Source organism: Diabrotica virgifera, chromosome 2 (genome assembly GCF_917563875.1).
Source record: "Diabrotica virgifera virgifera chromosome 2, PGI_DIABVI_V3a".
NCBI lineage: Eukaryota > Metazoa > Arthropoda > Insecta > Coleoptera > Chrysomelidae > Diabrotica > Diabrotica virgifera.
This window is the reverse complement of record NC_065444.1, coordinates 68,303,715-68,329,703: the sequence shown is the minus strand read 5'-3', so window position 1 is coordinate 68,329,703 and position 25,989 is coordinate 68,303,715. Positions and strand designations below refer to the sequence as shown.

Below are 25,989 nucleotides of genomic sequence, written 5' to 3'. Positions count from 1 at the left end.
GAATACATAGAAGAACTGTTTGCAGACAAAAGATCAGAAATAGAAGTTGCAGAACCTACAGACGACACAACAGGGCCTGACATCCTAAACAGCAGCGAGATAAGGAACACTAAAGGGAGTAAACCTGCAGGATCAGATGAAACTCCTGTAGAGCTGTTAAAATTTATAGACGACGACACACTTGAAACAATGATTAACACAATTTATAGAACAGACATCACACCAAAGAAATGGTTCTCCTATACTTTTGCCACAATCCCGAAGACGAATAACGCTAGAGAGTGTTCAGACCAGAGGATTATAGCATTGATGAGCCACACATTGAAAGTACTTTTAAAATTATTCACAAAAGGATATTTAATAAATTAGAAGAGGATATAACTGCCACACAGTTTGGATTCAGAAGTCGACTGGGAATACGGGAAGCTTTGTTTGGTGTGTGTTAATAAAGAGATATTTAGATGTAAACCGAGACCTCTATGTAGGTTTCATAGATTTTGAGAAGGCCTTCGATAAAGTCAGACACAAAAAACTGTATGAAATCCTAAGAAGCAAAAACATCGACATTCGCGACATTAAGGGGATGGGTACGAACTTTCGGTTTCAATACTATTTAAATGGGATTAATTTTTTTCGAATCCTGAGAAAACTAATAATAAGAATTTTTGAAAAATTTCAACGCAGAATGAAAGATTACGTTATTTCCGAGGGCCGAAAATTCCTGAAATCTTCTATATAGGTCTGGATCCCGCGTATGAAAAAAAAGTTGATTAATAGCAAGCTGAAAATTTGTTAATAGCTTAAGGGTGTATAGTCGGATAAACTTTGATATATGGGAACACTGGAACAGGGGCAGTTTTAATTGTGGAACAGGTTAAAAATTTGGAACGGTCACACCACGAAAACGACACATATATTATATCCGACAGAACAGACTTAAACTCTCCGAACAGAGATTAAACTCTCATGCAAAAATCAGACTGCTATTTATCACCTGTCATAATTCCTGTCATTTGACATATTCTACATGTTCCACTCATTAAAACGCCCATTTGATACGTGATAAATAGCAGTCTGATTTTTGCATGAGAGTTTAATCTCTGTTCAGAGTTTAAGTCTGTTCTGTCGGACAAAATAAATGTGCCGTTTTCGTGGTCTGGCCGTTCCAAATTTTTAACCTGTTCCACAATTAAAACTGCCCCTGTTCCAGTGTTCCCATATATCAAAGTTTGTCCAACTAGACACCCTTAAGCTATTAACAAATTTTCAGCTTGCTATTAATCAACTTTTTTTCATACGCGGGATCCAGACCTAATAATGTTTATTTTAATAAGCTACAGGGTTGAAAAACTAAGAGAAAGTTTAGTGTAATTTTTAATTGCAAATATCTCATTCAACAGAAACTTTTTATTCATTCGAAGGGCATTTCCGCCCTCGGTAATAAAGTAATCTTTCATTCTGCGTTTAAATTTTTCAAAAATACTTATTAGTTTTCTCGGGATTCGAAAAAAATAATTGGTACATTTAAAATACATTGACAATTTTGACAGGCGTCAAAATTTTGCATTTTGTTCCTTTCCCCTTAACATCATATCCAGATTGTACTGAAAGCAAACAGCAAAAATCAAGGTTTATAATGAATTAACCGAAGAAATTGAGATTCGTCGAGGTGTGCGTCAGGGTTGTGTGCTTTCTCCGCTACTATTCAATATACAGTGATGAGCGCACTAATAACCGGCAGAATAATGCAAAAGATAGAAAACAGGTTTAGAGGTGAGATAAAAAGAAATGAAACTAGTGGAGGTGGGAGATTTAGCGATAAAAACCTATAAATTTACATTCTACTTATTGTTTCTCACCTTTAGATATATCGGACGAGTTTAGTTGACATACTCCTCTGATACGTCTAAAGGTGGAAAATAATAAACAGAATACAAGTTTATACGTTTTTATCGCTCAATATCCCACCTTCACTAGCTTCATTCCTTTTTATCTCACAACTTAATATGTTTTCCATCTTTTGCGTTATTTTGCCGGCTATTAGCGTGCTCATCACTGTATATAGTGTGTACTAGTTTGATTTCTTTTTATCTCACAACTTAATATGTTTTCCATCTTTTGCGGTTTTTTGTCGGTTATTAGGGCGCTCATCACTGTATACACACTGTATATCTTTTGCGTTATTTTTCCGGTTATTAGCGTGCTCATCACTGTACACAATATTACTGTATACATTGATGAGCACGCTAACAACCGGCAAAATAACGCAAAAGATGGAAAAAATATCAAGTTGTGAGATAAAAAGAAATGAAACTAGTAGAGGTGGTAAATTTAGCGATAGAAACCTATAAACTTACATTCTATTTATTGTTTTCCACCTATAGACGAATCAAAGGAGTATATCAACTAAAACTGTCACTGTCACAGTGGCAGTTGCCAAACTAGTCGATACGTCTAAAGGTGGGAAACAATAGGTAGAATGTTAAGCTATAGGTTTTTATCGCTAAATTTCGCACGTCTACTAGGTTCATTTTAGGTTATTAGCAAACTCATTACTGTATACTACGTGTATCTACTATATACAGTGATGAGTGCGCTAACAACTAACCTATATACCAACGTGAATTTGACCATAAATAATAAGCAAGTTGAAAGAGTTATGCTCTACAAATATTTAGTGATTTGGTTCATGATACTAATGACCAGACGAGAGAAATTAAGAGGCAGATAGAAATAGCGATACAATAATTTATCAAAATGAAAAAGTTCCTATGTTGCCGAGATATAAGTTTGAAATTGAGAACGAGAATGTTAAGGTACTATGTTTTCTTCGTTCTGATATACGGAATGGAAGTTTGGACACTAAAAAAGATAAACATCAAAAACATTGAGGCATTCGAGATGTGGTGCTACAGGAGAATGTGGAAAATACCATGGACAGAGATAGAGAGTAACAAATCAAGATGTTTTGCTATGGATGGGGAAGGAATACGAAATCACAAAAACCATGCAAACAAGAAAACTGGAATATCTAGGCCACGTAATGAGAGGGGAAAAGTACTCTCTGCTAAGGCTCCTAATCCAAGGAACAACCTCGGGAAAGAGAAATGTGGGACGTAGGGTGTGGGTGCAGTTCAATACAATTGTTCAGAGCTTCAGCCAACAAAGTTAAGATTGCTGTGATGGTAGCCAACCTCCGATAGATGGTACTGCAAGAAGAAGAAGAAGTAGTTGTGGCGAGTTTAGTGTATAGTGTAGTGTATTGAATTATTCATGCGATGTGCGCTACATGGTATGTCGAGACCCACATTTCAAACGCCATTAGTTCGAATCGAATTCTTTGATGGTCCACGTTTCTGAAGACTAAGTAGCTAACGGTAGGAAATATAAATGCTCAATGCACACGGCGTAGTTTTTGTGTTTTTTGTGAAATTAATTATAATAATGTAATTAAAATGGATATTTTATATTTTCTGAGTTCTGAGTTCAAGTGAGAAAATAATAGTACCTATAATAAAAAATTGGACTAATACTTACATATCGAAGCCAACAGCATATTTCCAGAACCAACTAACAGCGGCACATAGCATCCTAAAATCCCCACCAAGTATCCTATCAGAGGTGTAAATGCCAGTTGAACAAAAGCTTTGGATGCCAATAAAGCACCCAATGGACCATTTTCGTCTTCCAGATGTTCAAATTTTCTTTGAAGTGGGCTTAAAGAAGCTGGTCCAAAGCGGTTGTCTGTACTGCTCATATTAAACTCATTTGAAAATAGGTAATCAGGAATGATTGGTACTAAAAAATATAATAAAGTTCACTGATAACTTAAAATTTTGTTGTTTTATTAACCCGGGAGCAGTTGCGCTCACTTCTGTAACGTAAGTAGTCGCGCATACAGAAAAAATTCTCATAAAATAGATTTAAATACGAATTTAAATCAAATTTTTCTTTTATAACATTTTTATTTACTTGTTATGTTAAAAATATCAATTTCTAACAATTTTAAAGCTAATTCGTTCTCACCAAAGCCATAAATTCCACAAAAAAAAAAATTAAAAAAAAATTCTACGCATTACTACGATCTTCCTTGAGCCACTTACGAGTGAAAAGCAATGTTGAAAAATGTTTCATCAAGTTATCACGGAAAGGATAAAATGTGAGATTTTTTCTCACGGCGCGACTGCGACTGCTCCCGGGCTAATGCGTATAATGGATGTATTGTTACTCCGCATTTATTTATTTTTATCTTTAATATTTTTACAGGTACTCTTCTCATTGAAAATTGCCACTAAACATTGGCAGGTTTGGACATTCTTGAGTCTATCATTTTTAAGTCTTGAGTTCATTTTAAAGTTACCGTATCCATGCAGATCTGTTTTACAGATCACACAATGCAAAATTCACAATCCTTAGTTTTTAAAAGGTAAAGGGTTAAAAGGCGCAAGAAAGGTGATACCCGCGTTATCAACCCAACTTAAAGTAGTGATATCTCTGACAATTTTTACGCTACAGTAATGAAAATAATATCTAAGCTTGTATCAAAAAATAATTCATTTTTGTACGGAATTATTTTTTTCGTTTCTCTTATCCTTTTCGAGTTACACGGAGCAAAATTAGTGGTATGGGAGCCCAAGCTGGGATTTTTGCAGTTACTCGAGCACGTCAGATTATCATATCGGGAGAAACCTGGTACCCTGCAGATGTACCTCTACCATTTTTTGGCTCTTAACATATGGAAGTTCGTTAAGGGGGGCCCGAAAAAACAAACTATCCTTAAAAATACTCGAAATTGTCAGATTAAGATAAGGTAAGTTAAGTACATGCCAAAGAGTATATATTTCAAAAATCTGACGACTTGAGCGGGGCGTAAGGAAATGGGTGAGTCAAAAAGTCACAGAAAAAGCGAATATTGCGCGAGATGAACGTCAGATCGAAAAACTAACATCTTCAATATTTTTCAAAAATTTATCGAATGGTACTAAACATGACCTCCCACGGAGGTGGGGTAAGGGGTCACTTTTAAATGTTAAATGAGACCCCCAAATTTTTATTCCAAATTTTTATCCCAAATTTGGATTCTTTACGTAAAAATAAGCAACTTTTATTCGAGACATTTTTTCGAATTATGGATAGATGGCACTAAATAATCGGAAAAAACGATTGTTGGAAATGAAAGATTAAATTAAAGAATGGAAAGTCCCCACTAAAATGGAAAACTTTACTTAACTTTTTTTGGTTTTAGGACCTAATAATCACAACCCAATAGGTCCCCATAACGCTCGAGTGACTGCAAATTTAGCATACTTTGCTCCCCTACCATAGATTTTAAAGAAAATTTAAAAATGCGCTCTATAATTTGAACTTATTTTTTTTTCAAAACTTAAAATTTTCATGAATTTTAATTAAACAAGTACCAACCTTTTAAGTATAAAAAATACTAAAATAAAAGAAGAAAGTAGAAGAAAAACGATGTATTTAAATTCTGGTGGATGCGCAAGGTTAAATAGAATGCTTTCTTATAATAAAATATTTATGAGTAACCAATTTTCATTGCATTGTATCTTGCTTAATTTGAATGCAAATGTCATTTAATTGTGCTCATTTTAGAGGTCTGTTCAAGTACTACAAAAAGTGTTATCAGCATTATACCCGTAAAATCGATCATTTTTCGCTATTTCAAGTTGAATACACCGATTCAAGCATTAACAAGAACAATCTCCATTCGCCTACAATAGGGATTTTCATCGATTGTCATTTGTTTCGAGCTTCTGTCATATGTTGTATAATCTGTGTATAATATTAATATACACAGATTATACGACATATGACAGAAGCTCGAAACAAATGACTGTGAATGAAAAGCCCTATATCTCGCTTTGTATTGCAACTAGAAGATTTCTGAAATAACGAATTTCTTTGTTTTTTATCAGCTACAAAAATGATTGTTAAATTTTTTTTTCGTTAGATGCATAGTTTTCAAATTATTCGCCAAAAACCGTCCGAAAACGTGTCGTTTTTTTTCGGTTTAATTTTTCAGTGATAATGGCAATTTTCAATCACGAATAACTCAAAAGTATCGAGTTTAAAAAAGTATGGAACATTGTGTGCTTATAATTAGTTCCTCTAAAACTTCCGGGGTTATTTTGACCAAAAAATTTCCATCTCTGAGAAGGGATGGGAACCATCGCGAAGATGGAAACATATTTTGACATAGGGTAAACTTTGTTTCTCGAGCTATTCTCTACCTACTCTGAAAATAATATTAAGTTAATTGTTACATTAGAACAGAATTCGGAGCCAAATACCGTCATAGACAGAACTCTCCTGGCCAAAAATTTTGGAACACCTTAAAAATGGGTGTTTTTTGATGTCTCGAATCTCCTAAACCTGTTGTCCGATTTTAGTGATTTTTTAGTATGTTATAGCCTTATTCTTTAAAAATCTCGTTGTATCAATACTGTTGCTGAACATGTAAATGTCATTATATACCGGGTGTAAAAATAATACTGTGTTTTTTCCTCAAAGTTCGGAACACCCTGTGGAATATTCTAGCACTTAAAAAATATTGAAATTAAAACTAAATTGTAGCCTTAGCCCTTCTTAACATTTTGCTTTGTGACTCATTCACTTCTGTTGGATAATGAAAAAGTTAAGTGCTTTGACAACTAGCCATGTTCTTCATCAATACAAGTTGTTTCTAAATAAGCGCGACAAACTTTAAGGGGTAATTCTGCATGAAAAAATAATGACCGTCTGATTTATGAACATATACCTGCAAATGCTTCGTTTCCGAGATACGGGATGTTGAATTTTTTCTTACACACTGACGATTTATTTATTGCTCTGAAACCAGTTGAGATATGCAAATGAATTTTGATGGGCTTTGAGAGGTAGTTATTGCTCATTTTTTGACTTACAATTATGTATTTTATATTTACCATTGGCGTGCATACGGGTCATATAACCCGGTCATATACCCTGTAAGCACGCCAATGGTGAATATAAAATTTTTAGTTGTATGTCAAAAAATGGAAAATGACTACCTCTTAAAACCTACCAAATTTCATTTGCATACCTCAACCAGTTTTAGAGCAATACATGAATCGTCAGTTTGTAAGAAAAAATTAAACATCCCGTATTTCGAAGACGAAGAATTTGCGGACGTATGTTTATAAAGCAAACTGTCATTATTTTTCATGTAGAATTAACCCTTAAAGTTTGTCGCGCTTATTTAGAAACACCCTGTATTAATGAAGAACATGGTTAATTGTTAAAGTATCAAACTTTTTTATTACCCAACATAAGTGAATGAGTCAAAAAACATAATGTCAAGAAAGCCTAAGAATACAAATGAGTTTTAATTTCAATATTTTTTAAATTCTAGAATATTCCACAGCGTGTTCCGAACTTTGAGGAAAAAACACAGTAGTATTGTTACACCTGGTATATTAGGACATTTACATGTTCAGCAACAATATTACTAAATGAGATTCTTAAAGAATAAGTCTATAACATACTAAAAAAATCACTAAAATCGGACAACAGGTTTAGGAGATTCGAGACATCAAAAATGACCCATTTTAAGGTGTTCCAATTTTTTTGGCCAGGAGTGTATTTATCATTTTCTACTGAACAATAATTTTGCTATTTGAAATTTTTCGAATTACTGTCCCCAGATATTGTTGTGTGGTTAGTTAAAATATATAGAGTATTAGTACTTACCAACGACAGTTAACAATACATTATCCAACAAAAACAACAAATAAACAATAGGAAAAACAATTAAATCATTTTCAACAAGTTGCAGCAAGAACTTTTGCATGTTGATCGTTTTATCGTGTGGTTGATACTGAAACTCCTTCGGTGGAAAACACAATAAAGCATCATCTGGACGAACATGATCTTATTATCCTTGTTAAGGGTAGTACATTACCGCATCGGGGGGTGCTCAATGGGAAATTTGTCACTTCAGTGGAAATTCATTACGGATTCTGTTATCGGTAAAAGACAGAAGTGTTGGAAATGTATTGGATTTGAGATTAGCTTTGAATCGTATGAAGGAAGGAAAAATGATATTTTAGAATATTAAGTGACAGTAAGTACATATTCATTTACTTTCTTTTATCGAAAGGTATTGAAGTTGAAATTAACAACCAAAGTGATAACAAATTGAATGAAATTATCATATTAGCAGAAGAACAACAAGGTTTTAGGTCGGGAAGGTCATGCACTGACGCTATATTTATAATGAGGCAAGTTCAAGAGAAATCGCTGGAATACAACAAACGGGCATATTTATGTTTCGTGGACCTTAAGAAAGAATTTGACAGGGTCACATTAAAGGACGTTATCCATTTGTTATACTCGAGAGAGGTACCTCTAGGAATACTTAAAACGATCGAAAACATCTACCAGAACAACACAATAAAAGCAAAAGTGGACGATGAATTAACTGACCCAATTGAAGCCGGCAATGGGATAAGACAGGGGGATTCCTTGAGTCCTTTATTGTTCAACCTGAGCATGGACGAAATAATAAAAAAAGTAAGAACTAAAAAGGATACCAAATGGAAGAAGAACAACTTAAAATATTCTGCTCTGCGGACGATTCAATACTAATCTCTCAAAGTGAAGATGATTTACAACGTATGCCAATTCAACATAATCGCCAGAAAATGTAACATGTTAATTTCCTCACAAAAGACAAAATGCATGGTTATCACAGCAGATCCAATAAGATGTAAATTGGAGCTGGAAGATCAGATAATAGAACAAGTGATGGAGTTTAAATACCTAGGCATCACACTATCTAGCAACGGAAGGCTCGAAACAGAAGTGGAAGACAAAGTGAATAGAGCAAACAGAGCCGCAGGTTGACTGAATGACACAATATGGAGAAATAAAAATATCGGAAAAGAAATGAAAGGCAGAATTTACAAAACAGTCATCAGACCAATAATGACATACGCGGCAGAAACACGACCCGACACAGAGAGGACAAAAAGATTGCTCGAAACAGCGGAGATAAAAACCCTTCTAAAAATCGATGGTAAGACTCTATGGGACAGAGCTAGAAGTACAGATATACGACGGAGATGCAAGGTGTATAACATTAATAACTGGATAAGAAACAGAAGAATAAAATGGAATGACCACATAAGCCAAATGACAACAAATATGATAGTCAGGACAGCGAGAGACGGTTCCCCAATAGGAAGATGATCAGTGGGAAGACCACGAAAACAACGGAACGACAACTTACTAGATGCACATTGAAAAAACAAACAGAGTCATGTCTATATAAAAAGAAGAAGAGGAAGAAGAAGAATTGAAGTTCTACGTTTAAAAATTACCATTTCATATCGTGATATAGAGTTCTTTTAAAATATTACTTATCCTAGAGTTTATATTTTTTTTATTACAAGCGTATATACTTATCTACGAGTATATACTTTTTACCCTTAGCAGTAGGTAAATATATAACACTATTGGTCATTATTTGTTTTAGTCTTTCCTCCGTCGAAATTCATTCATTCATTGATTAAGCATTACAATCCCTAAGATAACGCCATGGCGTTCAAAATCCTATTCTTGGTTGAAGTGGATTACTCCTTTATGTCATTTATAGCTTGCTGTTTGTCTTTGCTGCTGTCGTGATTCTTTTCCATATCTTCCTGTCCTTGCACTGATCTTTCCAGTCTTTCACAATCATTGCTCTTATTCTTCTTCCAGCCATCTTCCTATCATCCAGCTTTTTCTTCCAGCAACTTCTTTTAGGTCTTCCTCTACACCTGGACCATAGTGGCGTCCAGTTACTTATAGTTATCCTTCTCAACATATCTGATTGTGGGCGGCTCTGTATATGTCCTATCCATTCTAAGCGAAGAGATTTTATGTATCGGACTATATTTTCTCTCTTTGATTCTTCTTCAATTTTGGCATTCTGTTTTCATTCTTATTTCTTCCTCTCTTGATACATTGTGGCCCTGTATTGTTCTCATTATTTTTCTTTCCAATTTCAGAAGGCTATCTTCCTCTTTCTTGTTAATCGTCGTTGTTTCCATCCTATATGTAACAAAAGGTCTTATCAAGGTCTTATATAGGTTTATATAGGTCTTATATTCACACAGGTTTTATCGCCTTTTAAAATTCTTTTCACCCTTTTCCGGTGTTCCCTATTGTTACTGCCAAGTAGCTAAAGGTGGATACGGTTTCATAGGTATGCTTCTGTGTTATTAATTATTTATGAGTTGTTGTGTCGTCCTTACCTATTGTCATGTATTTTGTTTTGTGCTGGTTTATCTCTAGCCCTATTCTTTTCACTTTCTTATCTAATTTTTCAACTGCTGCTTCAAGTGACATCTTTGTCTTCGCTATGATGACTAGATCATCTGCGTATGCTACTAGTTGAAGCTGATCTGTAATAATGTTTTTTTTATTTGCAAAGTTTGTCCTCCTTACTTACGCCAATATCAGGTTAAATAGTGTCGGTAATATAGAGTCACCTTGTTTCACACCTTTGTTTAGATTTATCTCCTTATAAGTTGTTCCGTTGAAAGTGATCTTTGCTGTGGTATTCTTTAGGCTCACTTTTACCATGTCTTAATTTTTCTGCAATTCCAAGATTCTCTACCTCCTGCACCATTTTCATGCGATTAATTGTGTCAAAAGTGCTTTTATCGTTTGTATTGTATTTATTGATTGTATCAAAAGCAAAGGTCAAAATAGAATCATCAAATCATCATCATCATTCTCTTTGCCTTATCCCTATGCGGGGTCGGCTTCCCTAATTACATTTCTCCACACAATTCTATCCTGGGTCATATCAATATTAATCCCCTTTACCAACATGTCCTGCCTAATCGTCTCCCCCCACGTCTTCTTTGGTCTTCCTCTCCTACTCCTTCCAGGAACCTACACTTCAGCTACTCTTCGTATTGAATGATTAACGTCTCGACGTTGAACATGACCAAACCATCTCAACCTATGCTCTCTCATTTTGGCATCAATTGGTGCCACACCTAGACTTCCCCTAATATACCCATTTTTAATTTTATCCTTTCTTGTCTCTCCACTCATCCATCTAAGCATTCTCATCTCCGCCACATGCATTCGTTGTTCCTCTTTCTTTTTCACTGCCCAACATTCAGTTCCGTACATCATAGCCGGTCTTATGGCTGTTTTATAGAATTTTCCTTTCAGCTTCATTGGAACTTTTCTGTCACACAACACACCACTCGCTTCCTTCCGCTTCATCAATCCAGCCCTAATTCTACTGCATGCATCTCCATCTATTTCTCCATTACTCTGTAATACCGATCCCAGGTACTTAAAACTATTGCTTTTTACAATCAGTTCACCATCCAAAGATACCATTTTATTTGTAGTAACTCCATCTTTATATGAACATTCCAAATAATCTGTCTTTGTCCTACTAAGTTTTAAACCTTTTTTCTCCAGAGCTCGTGTCCACTGTTCCAGTTTTTGTTCTAAGCCCCTTTCACTATTTCCTACTAACACGACATCATCAGCATACATTAAGCACCATGGAATGTTACCCTGTAGTTTCGCTGTTATCTAGTCCAAAATTAATGAGAATAAATACGGACTAAGCACCGAGCCTTTGTGCAATCCTACTTTCACATGAAATTTATCAGTCTCTCCCACACCTGTCCTAACACTAGTCGTTACTCCCTCATACATATCCCTCACAATCTTTACATATGCACCAGGGAGTCCATTCTTATTGAGTGCCCACCACAGAATCTCTCGAGGAACTTATCATATGCTTTCTCAAGATCAATGAATACCATATGAGCGTTTGTTTCTTTACTCCTGTATTTTTCCATCAACTGCCTTATAATGAAAATTGCGTCTGTTGTTGATCTGCCCTGCATAAAGCCAAATTGATTCTCGGATATGTCGGTCTCTTCACGTATCCGTCTATAAATTACTCTCTCCCATATTTTCATGGTGTGGCTAAGCAGTCTTATAGCCCTGTAGTTTGTACACTGCTGTATATCTCCCTCGTTTTTGTAGACAAGTACTAGTATACTGCTTCTCCATTCGTCTGGCATTTGTCCAACTTCCATAATTCTATTAAATAAACCTGCTAGCCACCTTGTTCCTGTCTTTCCCAATGCTTTCCATACTTCCCCAGGAATATCATCAAATAAAGTGTAAAATATACTTGGAATGATAAGGAATAAAGCTAAATTGGCGAAAAGAACTTAAAAGAACTTTTTAGAGTACACTTTCCTGAAGATGAAACTGACCACTAGACACATGCAATGCAGTGGAGACCATAACTTACGATTCTGACTAGGAACATCCGTCTGGATAATATTCGCGTCTGATCTATCGCAAAATATGCGATAGATCAGAGCCCTCAAAAGTAGGCAATAGGGCTTATCATCGATTGTCATTTGTTTCGAGCTTCTGTCATATGTTGTATAATCTGTGTATAATATTGATATACACAGATTATACGACATATGACAGAAGCTTGAAGCAAATGACTGTGAATGAAAAGCCCTATTAACCGATTTTAGCCATATAAATGACTCGTAACTAAGAAATCGAACAGATTGCCACTTTAGGATCATCGAACATTCCACTAGATGTTCGTCTTGCAACATCGCAACCGCAAATTGGAGACGGAATTTTTCCCTGAAAAATGAGTCGGAGCAGTATGTACCACAGTTTGTTCTTGTTCTGTTCAGTGTGGCAAATATTTGTCTAGGTCGGTCGAAACCCTCTGGCTTGCTTGTAGTACATGGTATAGTCCCATTGGTACATTCTTTTCCCATTCTTCTCGCTAACGGTTGCTTATCTTGAAGTTATTTTCGATTAGAATTCTTGCAAAGTCTAGAGGGTTTTTTCTTGAATTAAGCTTACTTAGCTCTGCCAGTGATACCAATATGGGAGCGGAGTACAGGATCGGCGTTAGTTTTTCTATACTCCCTGAAAAGGTTCTCAGCGAGCGTGTGAAGGGGGTTGCGTTGCTCAGCGCTGGTAGCCAGTGCGTGATGGCCTTAATTGTGCCTGATATACCTAATATTTACGCAAAGCCTATTTTAGTTGAGTGTCATCACATTTGGAATGGGAAATACCTGTAAAGGTAATTTAAATTTAAGTTAGGAAATAAAATAGAATCAGAGGTACGCTGATCCAGCCAAAAAATATCTTAAACTTTGGCTAAGAAACTCAAGAGCTTCCAATACTCCATAAGGAGGTAAGGCAGTGGACATAGAAAAAGATCCCTGGACTTACTTAGCATCTTCTGAAAATGCTCTTTCCATCTCTTACTTGGTTTTTTCTTTCTGTAAGTAATTTATCCGCGGTAAATCTTATAGTGTTCCAACTGGTGACCAATTTTTTGTTAGTGGTCTAGTGATTTGGTATAGCTGTCTAGTACTGTTGTGTTTTACTGATGTGTCTGCGTGTTTTACCAGTTATTTAGTCCATCTTTTACACCCAAAACGACTACAAAAAGAAAAAAAGACACAAGAAAGACTAATTTATAATTGTTATTTACCAATATAAGTCTTATTTATTATACTAATGTTACAGAACTGTTTACAACTCTCGGTAAATATGTACAATTTTACTATGCTAAATTTTTCTAACTATTTAGATTGTTTTGTAGTAGAACGCAACTCTTTGTTTTCATGTCTTATCCATAACGGTGCATATAACTAGTAAATACTACATATTATTGTGGCTGAATTACACATATTATGTTGCTCCACAATTTTGATATGATATGCAATTATTAAAGTAAATTTAATTAATGATATTTTGCTTGTAGTACAATGTTTACCTTTTAATAACATAACCTCAATCTTACTTTTTCTTCTTATTCTTTTTTGGGCTATGGCCTTGACAATATAATTAAAAGTGCTAAAAACGTTGCCGAGCTATGAAACCAGGTGTCGCTCTTCCGAACTTGCACGGTCCCAATACTACATAATAGATTGGCATATTTAGTTGAAGAAATCATTTCCAACAAAAAATGATAATTTTGGCAACATTGTACCATTCGACATTATTCGACGTTCAGTGACTTTTGTGCTGAAATAGGTCAGAATCCAGTAGCACGCTTGAGTATTTGATTTTTATAATATAATTCTTTGACAACCTTTTGATGCCCAACTGCGTGGAGCGGAGTTGAGATAAATTTACATGTAAAATGTATGTTCCCTTTAAAAACGAATTCATCTGTATGTCTATTATAAGTTTGGTAGTTGTCCATTTATTCCGACTTTCTTGTTGTTGTTTTGAAAGTTTTTAATAATTATTATGATATCAATCGAAATTTGACGAATACTGCATCTGTACACGATCTTCTAGTACAAAAACTTGTTGTTCATCTGCCAAGTTTATCTCGATTTATTCGTTCTTTCAGAAGTTTAGTTGTTAGTTTCAAGGTTTTATTTAATAAGCTTATACTCTGTAGTTCTCAGCAACTATGTAATTATTGAAAAGAAATGTGTATGAGCGTTCTACTACTGGACGGAGACACTGTAAATAATCAATGGTACATATTTATTTTACAAAAACACACACCCAAACTTATATGGAATCACCATGTATTTCAAAGAAATATTTATTTCTTTTGAAAAAACTTGTTATTGTTGTGAAGAAAAAAGGTTTTTATTGAAAATAAACAAAGACAATCAGATAGTACAGCTCGTTGCAGTATAGGTTATTTGCTTGAGTTTCAAATTGAACGAAAATAAATAAACTAACTTTTGCGTCAAAAAACGAAAATATGCCTCATGTGGGGTTATAGAACATACAACAGGGAAAGACATTGGTCTTGTGGAGAAAGTAATGTTCTCAGAGGGACTTAGCTGTAGAACTATGCGTAACACAGGACGTTCTGTCCAAAACCTATGCTAGGTAACAGGAACTACCCACATAACAATGATGGTCGCATCATGTTCTAAGCATATCCTACCAACATTCGTCGAAGTATATCCTTTTTAGTATATGCGTAGTACAAGCATAGCATGTACCATTAAAAACATTCTAAATTTCATGTTCTTTGCATGTGCCTCAAAGAATATTCTTGCACCGAATATACTGAGCACATTCGGGTACGTAGTATCTCGGAATGTTCGTAAAAGTTTATTCTTAGAATATACCTTAATAGAATATTCTTAGTATATGCGTAAGTATATGCAAAAGTATATGCTTAACACATACTTGTATATACTTTTAAAATATTTTAAAAAGAATATACTGTATGTACCTATAGGAAGAAGAATAATGTTAGCCAATAGATTATCAACTTCGCGTTAAGAATAATTAATAAAATTTATGTATTTTGGTAGGTACTATATACTGAACTATCTAAATCATTTTTTTTAAACCGTTTTAATTGTATGGTAAAAAGTTTAAAACTTAATTCTATTGAAGAAAAATGAGAAAGTCTCGTTTCGTTTTCAGTTGAAATGAATATACCATTTTGATTTGAGTTTATACCATAAGTATTTTTACCTATAATTTTCGGGAATCCGGAAACGGCCATTCATTGTCATTCTGACCCTTGCATTGCATTTTATACCTACACAAGGGAAGGGGGTATAGGTAACAAAAGAGCAAAATATGAAAATAGTTTCCAGTACAGTTAGTTATGCATTTATGTCTACGCTGTTAGGTAGGACCAAGTATTTCTAGCTACAAGGACTAAAACATTTTTAAGAACATAAAAAGCAGTTTGAAAATAATAAATTCATATTGGTACTTCAATATTTCCTAAATACCTAGTAAGTAAAAGTATGTATAATGTATATAGATACCTATAAATTTTAGTAATTTACATACATATTATATATATTTGGCTATTATATAATTATATAAGCAGAATTTTTATTTTGATGTGCACATAATAACTAAATATTTTATATTACTTATATTTTATATATAGGCTACTTACCCATATAATATTTATTTTACATAGGTACCTATATAACTAACTAAAGTTTATATATTTTATACTTACTTTTTACGTAATATTGTAGAATGTAATAACTACATTCTCATATGCAATTAGAATATGTAAATATAATATATTAGTAGAACCAAAGAATACTAACACACCCAGTGGGTGTGTTAGTATTCTTTGGTAGAACCTATAGGATGAAATTGGGTGATGTTGAAAACATACTTCTGAGAAATACAGCACATCCTTGGAATATTCTTCCCATATACTAAAAATATGTGCGATAGTACATTCTAAGTATATACATAGAAGGTATATAGCACTTCCTTGGAATATTCTTCCCATATACTAAAAATATGTGCCATAGTACATTCTAAGTATATAACTAGAAGGTATATAGCACTTCCTTGGAATATTCTTCCCATATACTAAAAATGTGTGCGATAGTACATTCTAAGTATATAAATAGAAGGTTTATAGCACCTCCTTAGAATCTTCTAAAAAGTATGTTCTTGGTATATACTGAAAAGAAGTGCGGTAGTACATTCTAAGTATATACATAGAACGTTTAAGTACTGTAATGTAGTATATACTCAGTATGTGCTCTGCACATTCTCAATAGTAATTACGCATATTCTAAGTATATACTTTTTCTGAAAAGTATGTTCTATGAATCTACTAAGAACATGAAATTGTTATGTGGGTAGGAAAGCTTAAAAATAAAGCAAGGGAAAATCGCCAAAAGTAATATTGCTCTCCACGATCGTTTAATTGTCCAATCAGCTGGAAGACACCCAACCATTTCTCATCTGCAACTCCAAAGGCAGCTTTTGGAAGCTACAGGTGTAACTGTTTCAGTTGAAACGATAAGAAGAAGAGTTCGTACCAAGAAGTATACAGCAGGAGACAGTTATCCAGGCAGCAAAAGATTGATCGCCTAAATTGGTGTCTTCACCACCAAAACTGGAACAGTGGGAATTGATAAAATGTGCTATTTTCAAAAAAAGTCAGGATTTGTGTAAAATCAGATGACCCACGAAATCGTGTACTTAGAGGTCGAGGAAGATAAGCAAGAACGAAAACTGTCAGATCTGTTCACAAATTTACAAGGGGAAGTGTAATGTTCTGGAGAGGAATTGTGATCCGTAAAAAACTCCTTTAATTTTCATCCAATCAACTTTAACTGCTCACAGGTATGTTGATAACCTGTAGTCAGGCTCTAGTGAGGTGCAACAGGAGAAAATTTAATTTTATTGCATGATAATGGACCTCTACATACCATTAGAGTGACTACAGACATCATTGAAGCAGAAGGTATCCCTTATTTGGAGTGGCCTGCTTGCTCACCCGAGCTTAATCCTATAGAGTATTTGTGGGATATGCATAACAGAAAAATTAGAGCTCGCTGGGATAATCCACAAAACACCGCTAGGCTAGTACAAGCTGCTCTTAAAGGATGGAGCAACCTACCACAACAAAATGTTGATAATTTGGTTAGGAACGTGCCCACACAAACTGAAGCTTGCATAAGGACTAGAGGTGATAACTAAAGAACGGATTATATGTTCCTGTTTTGACTGAAATATGTGCATATATATATGTCTGAAATATGAGTAAAATATGTTGAAAATATTCCCTATAAGTTTAAAATATGTTCCAAATATGTGGAATATGTGAAAAACATTTTAAAGTAACAAGAAAATATGCAATAAAAAATGTATAAAAGTTTTATTAAATAACGGTAAGTATCTACATATGGTTCCATGGTTCCATGGAACCACAAACGAAAAAGGGGAAGGCCACAGATGCGATGGTCAGATGACCTGAAGAAACACACTGGGTCAAAATGGATGTAAATTGCCCAAGATAGAGAGGCATGGAAGAAGGAAGAAGAGGCCTATATCCAAGGATGGACGTTTAGGGCTGATTAGATAGATAGATCTACATATGTTAAAAAAATTAACCTAAATATACCAATCCTATTACCTATATACTATATACCAACCCTAGTACCTATTACTATTACTTCCGTTTCTACATTTTATTCCTTCTTGTAAAAAACAATTCACAATCAAATGTTCTTTAATATTTTCAATAGTAAAATTATGTCGCCTATCCGTTAGTAGTAATTTGTATGTTGAAAAGCTTCGTTCAACATCAACTGATGTGATTGGTGCAAATTTTAAAACATTAACAATCTCCGCATTTAAATTGATATTAACATCAAAATCGCCACAAAGAATTTGGTTTGCTTTCTGTAATAATTTTAAATCACTATTTTTCTGTAAAACTTCAATACATTTTTTATTTATTGATTGTCCAATTTTTCCAGAAACGTTCTCAACGTTTTCCTTAAATTTCTTAATTAAATAATTAAGAGACTCTTGTAGTGAAAGCGATTCAGTTTCAAGATTGAGGATGGTTTTATAAACAAATTCAAAATTTGATTTAATAAAACAAAGCTCATTGTGCAGTGACCTGTTTTCTAAAATTGATTTGAATTTTGAAACCGCACCAATATATGTTTCTTCAAAACTTAAAAGTAGGTAGTTCTTTTATAGAGAGAAAATGTTCCGCATAAAAACAAGCCGCTTGCAAAGGAGTATTTGGTAATTTTTCTTTGTATATCTGAATCCTTAAAAGCGATTTTAAAAATATTTTCTTCACGTTGCTAATTAAACTATTATTTGTAGGAAATGAATTTCGAATTTCTTCCGCCACTATGTTTAAACCATGCGCCAAACACGTCACATGAATTAAATTGGGATATAAAACTTTTAGTTGTTGGCCAGTTTTGACCATGTATGACGCAGCATCGGAAACCGTAATCAAGATTTTATTAGTTGAAACAATGTCAGACGTATGTCTGTGACGATTCTTGTGACATCAACAAAAATTTCGCTAAAATTTGTTAAAAATATGCCAAAATATGTCAAACGGTCGAAAATATGTTCAAACCATCCAAATATGTTAAAAAAACGAAAATATTCTAAATATGTAAAATTAAATTAGTGTCAAACGCCTTTAATTATCATAATTCGTCCACATCCTGAAGCGTTTGATTGTATCTTTGATGGTTATCGATATGCAAAAAACATATAATCCGGTCTTTAGTGATAAGACTGACTACCACAAAGTACAAAAAAATAAATATGTACAAACAATTTAAACATTATTCGTTTTACATTGAAATTTTGTATGCTATTGACTTTAAAAGAACTACTTTCAATTTGTTTGCTAAATACTTTATTGTTTTATTTAATTGTTATGTATTTGTTATTAAATTGCTTTAAAATAAATATTGTTTGACTTCGTGTGTTCGTTTTTTTAAATAGTAGTTCGCACGAAATAGTAACAAATATCAGATGATTCCATATAAGTTTGGGTGTGTGTAACTTATTCAATTATAATATAACTTAACGAAATTTCTACATATCCAAATATTTTTTGATTCATCTCAGCACATATTTTATCTATATCCACTTCACGTTCACTCATCATAATAATTATTAGAACATTAAGAAAGCTACACTACAATTTCACTTCGCCATCGAATATCGGTAAAATAGTTTAAAAAAAGAAAAAAATCTATTTTAACGTTCTTGCCTTTTCGTTATCGCATCATAAGAAACAGATACATACATCTAACGAAAATTGAAAAAAAAATGTGATGCATACATTATTATATTACTTATTATAACTAACTTAATGAAATGTATTTGATGAGTTTAATATTATTATTATACATAAACAAGGGCAGAGATACTGGTCCTTATGCGAAAAAAAAAACAGAGAAATTACCTATAGACCTAATAATATCCGCGTACCCAGAGCCAGATTTAAGGCAGTGGGGCCCCTGGGCAGACTTGGTGTGGGGCCCTACCTCCTACCAATAAACAAATTGTTGTTATAACTATGGTATGGTGTGAAAGTCCGGGTATATTTTTTTTGAGATTTTGGTCCGGTAACTTTTTTGGCATTGTGTTCAATGCACATTATAGAGAGATGGTTCAAACGCTCTTGGCCTATCATAGACCGAAGTCGATTTTTAATTACATACCTTACATTTTGAGAATGATCTCTCTCCACTGCAGTTACTTAGCATCATAAACGAAGCGTCACTACAACGTTTGGAAACGCATCATTCACATTTTTCTCTTTTAACCGTCGCGTCGGTACATTTGAAGTTCTTTACTTTACTTATATTTGATGAGCCGATTTCCTCTTTAAATGAATTGAGAAATTCTACAAATTGTAACAGTTCGACACCTAGGTTTGCATCTAAATCATTGCTGTAATTGTCGGTAAGCTTCAGTGAGTGAGCTACAGTGAGTGAGCTTCAATTTCATTGGTAATTAAATTTTCCAAATAATGTAAAAATCCAAAATTAGAATGAATGGATTCATATGCCGAAAGCCTATGACTTGAAGAGGAAATCAAGTGATCTATAATAGCTATAAAATTTTGAGTCCTAAATTTCTCTGATGTTGTTATTTCAGTCTCTGAAATATTCCTTGAAAGAATATAAATTTTTTAATTGATTTAAGTGCCGTCACTCCTGAATTAAGGTCAATATTTGGATCTTGGAGAATACGACTTGTGCTGTTTGTCTTCTCTAAGATTTCATTTTAAAATATTGCAAATATCCCTGTTTTCAGTAAACACACTCGATTATGCAAACCATTTGTATCGCTAAGAGTTTGAAATTGTTGCCCATCGTCTTTTGGAATTTTGGATAATGCTCCTTTAATCTGATTATAACCTTTAACTAGTTCTTTTGCGACGTCACTTCTAGACGACCATCTAGGAATATTTACTGTTTTTTAGGAATAATCATATTTCTGACATGGTCGGCTGTGCTCTCGCTTAAAGGCGCTTTTAAACATTCTATTAACAAGTTGTATCTATATGTAGAGGAAGTGAAAAATACATAGGGTTCATACAGTCCTTCCAAGAAATCAAATAATGCTATGGCAGCAGGACAACACTCAGCTGCAGCTTTTGCAACTAAATTTAGAGAGTGGGCGACACATAGAATCTACAACGCCAAGATATTATGTAATCTAAATTTTAGCTGAACACCATTGCATTTTCCACTCATAACTGACGCATTGTCGTAGGACTGCCCCCTGCAGTTTTTCAAATCGATATCATCTTCTTGCAAGAATGTCATTAAAGAATTAAATACATATATCTTCTGCTTTATGACCGTAATTTGCCAAAAATACATTTTTAATAGGAGAGAAACCTTCCATATAACGAAATATTACAGTTAATTGATTGACAAAAATTATTCAATGTGAATAATGTGCTGATTTTGTTAAGTTTGGGGCTTTGTGGGGGCCCCCGGAACAGCTGCCCAGACTGCCACCCCTTAAATACGGCCCTGCGCGTACCAAAAAAAAGTTGATTAATAGCAAGCTGAAAATTTGTTAATAGCTTAACGGTGTCTAGTCGGACAAACTTTGATGTATGGGAACACTGGAACAGGGGAAATTTTAATTGTGGAACAGGTTAAAAATTTGGAACGTCAGACTACGAAAACGTTCCTTGTATTTTGTCGGACAGAATTTCCAATTGATTTGTTACCATTTCATTAAATTCCCATGCAAAAATCAGACTGGTGTTTCTCACCACCTGGGCATTTTAATGAGTGGAACACGAAGAACATGTTAAATGACAGGAATCATGTTGGTTAGTAATAGCAGTCTGATTTTTGCATGAGAGTTTAATGAAAGGGTAACAAATCAATTGGATATTCTGTCCTACAAAATACATGGGACGTTTTCGTAATGTGACGTTCCAAATTTTTAAACTGTTCCACAATTAAACTTTCCCTGTTCCAGTGTTCCCATACATCAAAGTTTGTCCGACGGGGCTATTAACAAAATTTCAGCTTGCTATTAATCAATTTTTTTTGGTACGCGGGATCCAGGCCTTCTATATAAATATCCTACAAGCAGGCATATATAGACAATGATATTACTAAGAGGCCAGCTGTTAAAACTCCTTTTGGTAGGAAGTTCTGTCTTGATCTTGTAGAAAAGTTCTCTTTTCTAAGTTTAAACTAGCGACTTCTAACATGACATTTCGTCGAAGTTTTCGAAAACTTTTCCGCGACCGGAAAAATTCTAGAAACAACCTGACTTTTCTAGAATTTAGTTTAGAATTCTGTTCTTGATCGAGAGTGTTGAAGAATGTTGATTGTTGAGTTGCCATTTAACAGTCTCCATGTAGAAACATATCTATCTGTCTAGCAACCCACGTGATGGGGAGTCGTGCTATGCCCAAGCGCCTAATTCTTTATAAATGTTATCCATCCTAAGGAGTTTTAAGCAAATATGCTAATATAACAAATTGTTATACTATTTAAAGGGTACCCTGGTATTTATTTGGTGGCTCATCTTGTGATCAACCAGTTCTAAACACTGATGACGATATTTTTAAATATCCAAAACGTTCTGTGATTTTAAATCAGGGATAAAATTTTTTATCTTCTTCTTCATGTGCCTTGTCCGTTGCAGACGTTGGCTATCATCATAGCAATTTTAATTTTTTTGCGGCGTTTCTGAATAACTCGATCGATGTTAGTCCAAACCATTGGTGTAAGTTTTGAAGTCATGACTGTCTTCTTCTTCCGGGTCCGCGTTTGCTTTCTATTTTACACTGTATTATCAGTTGGAGTATATGATATTTATCATGTCTCATAATATGACCGAGGTATTAAGTTTCCGTTTCTTAATTGTGAAAGAGATTTATTTTTGTTTTCCCATTCGGCGCAGTACCTCTACGTTGGTGATGTGAGTCGTCCGGGATATTTTGAGGATACGTCGGTATACCCACATTTCGAATGCCTCCAGCTTTCTCATTAATGTTTCCGTCAGTGTCCATGACTCTGCGCCATACAGCAAGACTGGAAATACATAGCACTTTAGCAGCCGTATTTTTAGTGGGAGAGATATGTCGGAATGGCTGAATATATTTTTTATGTTGTTAAATGTTGCTCTGGCCTTTTCAAATCTAGATCGTATTTCGGTTGTTTGATCCCAATTCGATTTGACGACTGTTCCAAGGTATATAATATACGAGTCAACGTGTTCAAATAGTTGGTTTTTTATTTTCAATTGTCTGGCAGGTTTTTGAGTTTTGCTGACCAGCATCCATTTTGATTTATTTATGTTGAGGTTAAGTCCTCTTTCTTCACTCACTCTTTGTACCCTGTCCATAAGATACTGTATTATATCAAAGGTTATTTAATAAACAGTAAATCCTTTATAAAAGGTATATTTAAAATCCCTAGAAAGGGCTACATCACAATCAGAACTAGTTTTCGACTGGTTTACCAGTCATCATCAGTGCTTACGTGAAGTTTACATGCTAACCACCAAGATATAATTTTACAAAAATATGTGGGTCAAAGCCTTATATACGTGGTCCGTTAAGGAAACATCGGTTAAAGATGCCAACTAAAACATGGATGTTAGAAATATTTTACCATTATGCCCTAGGTAACATCTGAGCTGTAGTGTGACTTGATTACATGGTGGAAGTCAGGTAGCAAGTCAGAAGGTTATTTGTCAAATCTCCATTGATTTTTATGCCTTAGTTTGCTTCAGTGCTTTTTTAAAAATATTAAAAAGGAGAGGGGAGAGAACACATCCCTGTCGCACACCTTTTCTGATATTGCTCTCTGTGGATGCATTGCCGACTTTTTCCCTGGCTGTTTGATTCTAGTAGAGACTTGTCACAATTCGGATGTCCTTATCATCAATTCCTATGCTTTGTAGAATTTTTATACCTTTCACAAAGCATTTTGCATTAAATTTTTGTGAGTGATAGTATACAGCCAGCTACAGGAAACATTCTATTTTTTCCTTGTTGATTTTGTTAAATAATGGTTGAATCTGGAAATGAGAAGATGGTGATCTGCTGAGACGCAAAAGGTTGTTCAGGTCTGGAGCTACCATAGCCTATTGCGCTATGGAGTAAATAAGTGAGTAGACCAATTAAAATGTTTCTTTCCTCGTAATATTTATTTAATATAACAATGAATATTTTAACCGTGTGCTGGTGTCAAAGTAACAACTAACAGACAAATATAATTTCAACTTGACTAAGTTATTCGACACTATAATATACGTCATCAATTGTTCGTTATTTATCTATACTATATCTATAATTCGTGTCATGCCAGTGGCGCACGTAGAATTTTCCTTTGGGGGGAGGGGGTTTGGATTGGGCACAGAAACAAGTTACATTTTCCTACTATCCTTTATATGCCCTGGGAGGGGCTTTAACCCCAAACCACCCCATATGTCATATTTTTATTTCACAAGTTATATGATATTCTTTTCATCAACTCCTTGTGAAGTTCCAGTAGTACTTAACAAGTTATTTAATAATCTTTGTATATTAAATTTTGAATTTAGACTTTTTCTATAAACTATGTAGGTCTACTTTTTATTTTATATAAACATTATAGTTATTATTTTAATTTTTCGTTTAAAATTAAACGACTTTGTTTTATTGGTCTTTCTGAATTAGACAATATTTCATATTTTAAATATAGTCGTATTAAAATTATAATTTAATTTAATATAAATATTTGTATATTACACACAGTGTTCTGTATGAGACTACATATACATATATTGTCCTATAATTAACACAATGTTTTTTAATTACAGCTAAATGACTCGTCTAACAACTATTTCACTTAAAAATACTTAGGCCTTTCTACTTAGGTCGTATGTTAAAAATAAAGCCTTGTCAGTCTTCTAGAATCGAGTAATTTTATCATTGCTAGTGGGACTGTCGCAACGGAAGTCCAAGTCTTCATCGTCAGGTAGAGCTGGACACGTGTACAGATCTGGCTGCTGCATAACTTGCTGCCCTGATAAAGTGACTCCGGCTCTGGCCACATTAACTGCGTTGATGGCTGCTACGTTGACACAATCGTAAATCGGCTGAAAAACAAATGTCCTATCAATAAATTACATATTTTAAAGCATCACTAGGTTGGTTGATATAAGAATGCAAAAAGTGTCATGGTACAGAATAGCTCATGAATGTAAAGTCCTGTGATGTTGTGTCACTGTAAGTAATTTGGTTGACAAAACGAAGACAAACGACAGGCTGCACGAAGTCCAATGGTAGATATGGAGGTTCAGCAAAGCAATTATGCCTGGTTGCACCAACAAATCTTAAGCTCCTGCTTAGCTTATAGATAGGGCCGCTTTAAGTTTCACTTACGTTGCACCATAATTTTCGATTTTTACCACGTGGGAATCCATTGTGGCTAGCTGAAAATTGATCTATAACTCAATGGTGCAACGCTTATGTTTCGTAAGCTGAGCTAAAAACGCGCGTTAAGCTTAAGATCTGTTGGTGTAGTCAGGCATTAATAAAGTAATACAAAAATTGATATTAAGCATCATAACAAAATGTTCTTGTGTAGGTTACATTTTAGGATCTACCTATCTACATCTAAAGCACTTCTGGAGATTTTAAAAAAATTAAAAACATTAGATGCCAATAAAACGAATTCAGCGACAAAAACCACAAACCAATGTACTTAGCTTTAACGATATAAACACAAAACATAACAACATTAAAAAAGAATTTACCAATAGAATAAAAAACATCGGAGAACAACTAGAAGATCCAGAAGAACTATGGAGTGAATTTAAAAACCAAGTTAACGAAATCTCCACAAACAATGATTACAGAAAAAACTTAATAAAGAAAAATAAATGGACGACAGACGACATCTTGAAATTGATGGAACAACGTCGACTGATAAAGTCTAATGAAACAAAATATAGACACCTGCAGGGAAGAATAAAAAAGGAGATCAAAGTAGCCAAAGAAAAATGGATGAGAGAAAGGTGCGACGAAATGGAGGATGTGATATCTAGACACGACTTATTTGATATGCACAAAAAACTGAAAGAAATAAGTAACATATTTAAAAAACGAGTTCCCTCTGTACTTGTTGAGAATAATAACAAAATTATTATAAATAACCAAGAAATAAG

General features: G+C 34.2%; 2 protein-coding genes across 2 annotated transcripts in view; both read right to left on the bottom strand.

Annotated features, from left to right (window-relative positions):
* LOC126880060 (chromaffin granule amine transporter-like) overlaps positions 1-7,902 on the bottom strand; it is a 45,050-nt gene extending 37,148 nt beyond the window's left edge. Inside the window, exons 1-2 of the mRNA XM_050643715.1 lie at positions 7,726-7,902; positions 3,538-3,798 (exon numbers count right to left, since the gene is read on the bottom strand). Coding sequence (XP_050499672.1) covers positions 3,538-3,798; positions 7,726-7,825 — 361 coding nt within the window. The 5' untranslated portion in view covers positions 7,826-7,902. The remainder of the gene's footprint in view (positions 1-3,537; positions 3,799-7,725) is intronic.
* Positions 7,903-13,509: 5,607 nt separating this feature from the next.
* The window catches only part of LOC126880059 (protein bride of sevenless), a 123,369-nt gene continuing 110,889 nt past the window's right edge, over positions 13,510-25,989 (bottom strand). Inside the window, exon 4 of the mRNA XM_050643714.1 lies at positions 13,510-24,918. Coding sequence (XP_050499671.1) covers positions 24,730-24,918 — 189 coding nt within the window. The 3' untranslated portion in view covers positions 13,510-24,729. The remainder of the gene's footprint in view (positions 24,919-25,989) is intronic.